Raw genomic sequence first — 8,601 nt, forward strand, 5'->3', positions numbered from 1 at the left:
CTTGGTCTGATTACTTTGTAAAGAGCATATCCAGCTGTTCGCTCTCTTCTGATAGCAGTAGAATATTTTATCACTTCTGTCACTTGTGTGTATTGGAGGCTTAATGTACTGTGACTCTGCTATAGTACCAGATATAATCTGAATGAAAGTGATAACATTATTGAGCTGGATGGCAGTTTGCCCACTTCTGACATCACACACAGCTATATAATATGAATTAATTTGCTTGTATTCCATATTATATTCAACAAATTTCATATTTTCTACAAGTTTATTTAATCCAATGAGGTGACAAATTGAAATAATAACCCATTTGTTTTGTTTACATTAATATTATTACATTGCGCATTGTTTGATCCGATTTTGTGAAATGTGTGTTTCTTTCAAAAATATATTGTGTTGCGCAGCTTTTACTGTAGGGTACAAGCAGATATAATTTTGATGTATATATTTTTTCTCTTGGCATATTAAAGTCGCCAACAGTTTGCCCATTTTGTAGTGATGTTTTCTAGCGCAATCATTAAATGCTCAAACCATTGAACAGTGGAGAAAAGAGTAAAGGGGGAGTGAAGTGAAGTAAAAGTATGTGGATGAGAAGAAAACAGTATAAAATTGAACAGAAAGATGTAAAGGTAATGTAACTTAGTCATAGCCCCGAGGCAGAACATGCTGTGAACTGAGATGTCATCGCAGAAACTGCAGCATGTCTACAGAAAGAAAGTGACACTTGATGGAACTGTTAGCACTTTCACAGCACTGCTCCACATCCGGCTGTTTTCCTCAAGTAGTACTGTGCTCTGGCTGCATGGTGTAAGTTTCCCTTAACACAGTACAGCCAGAGCAAAACGCTGTTTAAAGGGCCACTGTACGTAAATATTTTCTATGCCTGTTACTAACTATCTACCCCAAATACGCTTTTTATCAATAGCATTTCATTAACATATCTACCGTATATCACAAATCTTGTCTGCAAATTTAATTGTTTTCCAAACCCACTCCGTGGGTATCCTTTTCTCTGTACCAATCCGTTTACAATACCTAGGTTTCAAAATGGCGCTTTAAACACAAAGTTATTGGTTTAAGTATTTTTAACACTCAGTGCTAAAAATAGTGGGCAGGATAACGTGACATCATCAGCGAATAAAAGATATAACTTTTAGAACGTTATGAAACTTCGTTTTGGAGAAAATATAGGTCAGTAGGTTTTAATTCATGTTTATTAACTTTAATATGTTAGTTGTTTAGCTTAAAAATTATAACAGAAAGTAATCCTTTAAGGGAAAGAGTCAAATACGGAGCAGTGCTGCAAAGCATCAGCAGATTGATTACTGTCTCTTAGGGATTCTTTTCAACCTGCCCCCTAGCCTTTCCTGGTCTCAAAGCTGTGACTCACCATATATATATAATTGTGATATTATATGAAGAGCTAAGGAATCAAATTAATCCAAAAGACAATTTAACACCTTAATGACCACAGCACTTTTCCATTTTCTGTCCGTTTGGGACCAAGGCTATTTTTACATTTCTGCTGTGTTTGTGTTTAGCTGTAATTTTCCTCTTACTCATTTACTGTACCCACACATATTATATACCGTTTTTCTCGCCATTAAGTGGACTTTCTAAAGATACCATTATTTTCATCATATCTTATAATTAACTATAAAAAAAATTATATAATATGAGGAAAAAATGGAAAAAAACACACTTTTTCTAACTTTGACCCCCAAAATCTGTTACACATCTACAACCACCAAAAAACCTTTTTTTCAAAATTAGTTCTAGTTACATTGGAACCCTGATATCTTTCAGGAATCCCTGAATATCCCTTGACATGTATATATTTTTTTTAGAAGATACCCCAAAGTATTGATCTAGGCCCATTTTGGTATATTTCATGCCACCATTTCACCGCCAAATGCAATCAAATAAAAAAAAAAATCGTTCACTTTTTCACAATTTTGTTCACAAACTTTAGGTTTCTCACTGAAATTATTTACAAACAACTTGTGCAATTATGGCATAAATGGTTGTAAATTCTTCTCTGGGATCCCCTTTGTTCAGAAATAGCAGACATGTATGGCTTTTGTTGTCGCTTTTTGGTAATTAGAAGGGCGCTAAATGCCACTGCGCACCACACGTGTATTATGCCCCGCAGTGAAGGGGTTAATTAGGGAGCATGTAGGGAGCTTCTAGGGTTAATTTTAGTGTAGTGTAGTGTAGTAGACAACCCAAAGTATTGATCTAGGCCCATTTTGGTATATTTCATGCCACCATTTCACCGCCAGATGCGATCAAATTAAATAAAACGTTACATTTTTCCCAATTTTTGGTTTCTCACTGAAATCATTTGCAAGCAGCTTGTGCAATTATGGCATAAATGGTTGTAAATTCTTCTCTGGGATCCCCTTTGTTCAGAAATAGCAGACATGTATGGCTTTTGTTGTCGCTTTTTGGTAATTAGAAGGGCGCTAAATGCCGCTGTGCAACACACGTGTATTATCCCCAGCAGTGAAGGGGTTAATTAGGGAGACTTGTAGGGAGTTTGTAGGGTTAATTTTAGTGTAGTGTACTAGACAACCCAAAGTATTGATCTAGGCCCATTTTGGTATATTTCATGCCACCAGTTCACCGCCAAATGCAATCAAATAAAAAAAAGTGTTCACTTTTTCACAATTTTTTTTCACAAACTTTAGGTTTCTCACTGAAATTATTTACAAACAGCTTGTGCAATTATGTCACAAATGGTTGTAAATGCTTCTCTGGGATCCCCTTTGTTCATAAATAGCAGACATATATGTCTTTGGCATTGCTTTTTGGTAATTAGAAGGCCGATAAATGCCGCTTCGCATCACACGTGTATTATGTCTAGCAGTGAAGGGGTTAATTAGGTAGCTTGTAGGGAGCTTGCAGGGTTAATTTTAGCTTTAGTGTAGAGATCAGCCTACCATCTGACACATCACACCCCCTGATCCCTCCTAAACAGCTCCCTTCCCTCCCCCACCCCACAATTGTCCCCCCCATCTTAAGTACTGGCAGAAAGTCTGCCAGTACAAAAATAAAGACAATCTTTGTTGTTTTTTTTAAAAAAAATTATAGCATATTTACATATGCTGCTGTGTAGGATCCCCCTTAGCCCCAACCTCCCTGATCCCCCCCCAAACACCTCTCTAACCGTCCCCCTTTGACTTTTTGGGGGCCATCTTGGGTACTGGCAGCTATCTGCCAGTACCCAGTTTGCAGAAAAAAAATGTTTTTGGGGGGGTTTTCGCAGTTTTTTTTTCTGTTGTGTAGCTTCCCTCCCACATACCAACACAACACCCCCTGATTTAGCTTTTTTATTTTTATTTTTATTACATTTTATACCAAATCCTACAGTGCATATTTTCTGTAGTGCAGCGTTCCCATCCCCCGCTCCCTCCCCAAGCACGCGCCCGCCCCCCTCCCTATCGTGCGCACGCCCGTGCGCACCCCCGGTCATTCCCACCCACGATCCTGCCCCCCTGCACATCTCCAGGGCCATCGATGGCCGCCTCCCGGTCCTGCTCCCACCCACCAACGAAGGAAGCCACGATCTCCGGTGCAGAGAGGGCCACAGAGTGGCTCTCTCTGCATCGGATGGCCATACATGGTTATTGCAGGATGCCTCCATATTGAGGCATCACTGCAATAACCGGAAAGCAGCTAGAAGCGAGCAGGATCGCTTCCAGCTGCTTTCCACACCGAGGACGTACAGGGTACGTCCTCAGGCGTTAACTGCCTTTTTTTTGAGGACGTACCCGGCACGTCCTCGGTCATTAAGGGGTTAAAGTAAAAGTAACAAGGTTAAAGTAACAAAATGTATTTTTTGTTTTCTCTGCAGCTAGTTTGTAATGCTGTAATATATTATAACATTTTAAAAATTGTTCTTTTCTCCAGGTAAGCAACACATTGCAATTGAGCTGATGCTTTATTTGTAACTGTCTAATTTAAAATTTAATTTAATTTCAAAATGACCGCAGAAAAATATTCACTGAAAAAAAATCTAATCTCCGAAAGTCATAGCTAAAGCAATAGCTTAGAATGGGAAGATATTGGACACCAAGATTTGAATCTTGCATGGTGCATATGTTTTACAGTCCTGGAGGGTCCTGAATTGGTCATTCCGACTTTTTTTAATGAAAATTTTTCTGCAGGTCCTTTTGAAATTAAATTCCATTTAAAATTAAGCAGTTACAATAAAGCATTGATGGTCATCAATCAATGCACCGCTGCTCTGTATTTGACAGTCCTCTTCAAACAGTGCTTCACTGTGGTTGCCCTGTGCTTAGGAAAACGTACACAGTGCAGCCAGAGCACAGCCCTGTTTAAAGAGAACAGCCTGATGTTAAGTAGTGCTGGAAAGTGAAAGCGCTAACTTCTTGCATGTGTCCTGTTCTTTCTGCAGATGTGATGCATTTTCTGCAATAACATCTCAGATCACAGCATGCTCTGGCTTGGGGAATCTGATTATTTTTACCCAGGGCAGTAGCGCAACAATGGGCAAAACTTTCAAACTTTGGGCAGATACAGCTTTGAAGAGAATAGAATAAATAAGAGATCCAATTGTTCTGATGCCAAGAATAGGACTTGACATATGCCTGGAGCCATGAACGTTTTATAATAGTTTTGTCTGGCTTCTGAGTTTAATGGACATTTGTGAAACAAAATTAAAATAAAGTGTCACCTATCTCTTAGCCATTCATATGGCTTCTTTATAGCAGACTTTTAAACACATCTAGTTCTACACATGACAAATTAGCTAGTATGGTTTAGTTTTTGTGTGATATCTGAGGACTCTGCCCAAGCTTGTAGTGCATACATCTATTAGCATGATGTCCTCAGCTACCCCATTGCTACAATGGACATATTTTATAAAAGCAGGCATCGTCATGGTGATTTGTGGAGAGCTTAGTTATTAAGTTTGAAGAGCAATGGTTTTTCTTAAGTGATTTTCACCCACTGCAAGCTCACAAGCTGGTAAAACGTATTAGCAGAATTAGGCAGTTTGGGAATATTTTGTTCAGGGAAAATTCTGCATTGTGCAGACAAATGTTAGCGTTTCCTAAAGGTGGGAAAGATAAAGGTTTAGCTATGAATCCTTTTAAAGTTCTGCTTCAGTGGCAGGTTGGCAAATAGCTATTTTCCCTGTTGTGATATTCTAGCAGGCTTTAAAAAGACTTTGTACTATACTTATCATCTTATTCTAGAAGACATGAATTTTAGTACCATGGTTATTGAAGTATTGAAAATATATAAAAAATGTATTTCTATGGAGACGGATGAAACGTATCACATTTGTTGCTCTATCTGGACTTCTGTAGAGTGTTAAAACTTTTCTATGTAAGTTGCAAAAAACAAAACAAAAAAAAAAACCTAAACAGCCAGTCTGCACCATCCGTTATAATACCCAGGAGAAGCATTAGTATTTTAAGCTAGTGTTCTATGAAGAAGGGGTAGTGGACGGATGCTTTAGGAGAAAGATGTGAATCACAGCAGCTAAGGATTATAAATTAAGTTTGTTGTACCCTGACAAACGTAGATTTTTTTTTAGAATTGGATAACACAAACTGCAGAATACTTTACAAGAGGGCATCATAGTTTTATTTAAAGGGACAGTCTAGTCAAAAGTAAACTTTCATGGTTCAGATAGGGTATGCAATTATAAACAACTTTCCAATTTACATTTATCATCAAATTTGCTTTCTCTCTTGGTATTCTTAGTTCAAAGCTAAACCTAGGTAGGCTCATATGCTAATTTCTAAGATGTTAGACTGCCTCTTATCACAGTGCATTTTGACAGTTTTTTACTGCTAGTTTAGGTGTGTCATATAGATAACATTGTGCTCACTCCCGTGGAGTTATTTAAGAGTCAGCACTAATTGTCAAAAATGCATGTCTGTCAAAAGAACTGAGATAAGGCGGCAGTCTGCAAAGGCTAAGAAACCAGGTAATCACAGGTAAAAAGTATATTAATATAACAGTGTTGGTTATGCAAACCTGGAGAATGGGTAATAAAGGGATTATTTATCTTTTTAAACAATAACAATTCTGGAGTAGACTGTCCCTTTAAATAAATTGGTGGGAAAAACAACGAAAAATTAAAAATAATAGCATAGCAATAAAAACACCCATTATAGTAATATGATTATTGTACTTTGGCATTGAATATCAGCAATTTAGCACAAACAAGTTACTTGACAGTGACGGCATTATAAGCAATGATTACTTAAAGGGATAGTAAAGTCCAAATTAAGACATGTCATTTTAAACAATGTTCTAATTTACTTCTATCATCAAATTTGCTTTGTTCTCTTGTTATACTTAGTTGAAAGCAAAACCTAGGTAGGCTCATATGCTAATTTCTAAGCCCTTGAAGGCTGCCTCTCATCTGGAAGCATTTGACAGTTTTTCACAGTTAGAGGGCGTTAGTTCATGTGTTTCATATAGATAACACTGTGCTCATGCACGTGAAGTTATTTAAAAGTCAGCACTAATTGCCTGAAATGCAAGTCTGTCAAAAGATCTGAGATAAGGAGGCAGTCAGCAAAAGCTTAGAAACAAGGTAATTACAGAAGTAAAAAGTATATTTCTATAACAGTGTTGGTTAGGCAAAACTGGGGAATGGTAAATAAAGGGGTTATCTTTCTTTCTAAACAATAACATTTTTGGTGTTTACTATCCCTTTAATACAAGTTTATAATTTAGAGATTGTTACAGGATAAAAAGCATTCATCTACCAGCATCTAGGGAGGATGTGCAGAAGAGATAGGTTCACAGCACATGTTGCATGTAAAGTCTAAAGGTTTTATACAAGAATTTCTCCTTTTGAAAAGCTATGCTGCAGAGGTTTAGTTATCAGCACACGTTTTGTTTCTAGTTAAATCACGCTACTGAGGAAAATTCAATTTTAAAACAAAATTGTATTTTCTGTATAGGTGTAGGTAATCGACAACCACCCTGTGTTACATGTGCCAGTACGTTATCAATTACCCATTCATTTATTATACCTCCTATTCACTTTATTTAGAGAGAACAAATACAATCACATCACACTCCTAACAAACATATATTCGCTCTTTTATGCATATCGTGTTTAAAACATTCTACCTGTAGTTCTCACACGGAGACAACGGAAGATCTTTTACCTGGTCGGCTGTCAGGTGTGTGCGTTTCATACAGGAGTAGACAGAAGTTTCAAACCAGCTAGATAAACTTTAGCTTGGTACTGGAAACGTTTTACAAAAGCTGCTTTTAAAAGATACAAAGGAAAGTTTAATATTAGGGGACTTTGACAGTCTTGAGTAATATAGTTATATTAAGGCTTTTTAATAGGGTAGTCGAAAACTGTTCCAAGGAAATGACTATAATAATAAATGTTATTTTAAGAAAAAAAAATGTCATTAAGTTCCGAAGAATAGTGCTGTATCAGCCATTGTATTCAAAGAAAGCATAAATCTTTTTGCAAAAAAAAAATAACAAAGCTATGTACTGGTAATACCTATAATGATTGACTTATACAAATTCCTATTAGTTAGCTAGTTAGTCATTAAAGGTATAAACTATTCATGGATTTAGGTTTTTTTTTTGGGGGGGGGGTTTGGTGTGGGTGTTTGCAGAAGGATTAATGCTTTATTTTTTATTATATTGTAGTTGATGTTTTTTGTTAATTATTGATATATTTTTGTCTGAGTTCTGAAAATACTTGCAGCCAAAAAGGAATCTTGCTGCTCTGCTCTTAGAACATTTTTTTTATTCAAAATGTAATAGGCTTTAGAAACACCTTGGAAAAGTAAAATGTAGAATTTTTTTATTTTACAGTGTAAATTATTGTTACCTAAACTGTATACAGAATTCATGAAAGTTCAAAGTACTAGATATTAAAAGGAATTTTGACAACAATAATCATTTTTTTTCCCCCTTGCCTTTCAGGATGAATTTGACCCTTTCAAGAGTGCAACCAGTTCTAGAAGGAATCGTAGATAAAACTTTGTTAGTTATTGAAGAGAATGACATTATATTTTATATCTGTACATTTTAATAGAAAATCAATCTGTTTTTGGTTTACTACAATAATTGAAGAAAATTACAAAATCAGGCACGTGTGCATGTTTTTAAAATGTGTATTTCACTTGAATAATGTGTTTAGCATACAGGCAATTACAGATATATTTATTGTATGTACACTTGGATTACTGCCAAGAACAAATTATCCTTGTCAACCCATTAGTTGTACTGTAAGTATAGTAAAATCTAAGACAATAAAATAGATTTTCAGTTTTGAAAATGGCAAGTTTGAAGTGTTTGTTATGTATTTTGTTTCTTGAGCAATAACATGCATCCACAATTGTATTTTGTTGTTCAGTTATAAGCAATAGCAAATAATAAATAACAAAAGTTGTCACTTTATGATTATGAGCTATGACTTCTAAGGCAGTGACTTGTATTACACAGTTGGCGTCCAGAAGTTTCCTGACCAAATTTGACCCGTTCAGAAATCCACATTCCTCTATCCTTCCACTATCATATTTTGTGTACTAGTTAACCCTTTGGCTGCTAAGCCATTTTCCACATGGATGCTAATAT

The 8,601-nt window shown here is 36.2% G+C and overlaps 1 protein-coding gene across 2 annotated transcripts in view; it reads left to right on the top strand.

Annotated features, from left to right (window-relative positions):
* The window catches only part of MRE11 (MRE11 homolog, double strand break repair nuclease), a 1,042,570-nt gene extending 1,034,262 nt beyond the window's left edge, over window positions 1–8,308 (top strand). For both annotated transcript variants that reach the window (XM_053708610.1, XM_053708611.1), the window contains exon 20: window positions 7,948–8,308. In XM_053708610.1, coding sequence (XP_053564585.1) covers window positions 7,948–8,001 — 54 coding nt within the window. In that variant the 3' untranslated portion in view covers window positions 8,002–8,308. The remainder of the gene's footprint in view (window positions 1–7,947) is intronic.
* Window positions 8,309–8,601: the final 293 nt, after the last annotated feature.

The sequence above is a fragment of the Bombina bombina genome, chromosome 3 (genome assembly GCF_027579735.1).
Source record: "Bombina bombina isolate aBomBom1 chromosome 3, aBomBom1.pri, whole genome shotgun sequence".
Lineage (NCBI taxonomy): Eukaryota > Metazoa > Chordata > Amphibia > Anura > Bombinatoridae > Bombina > Bombina bombina.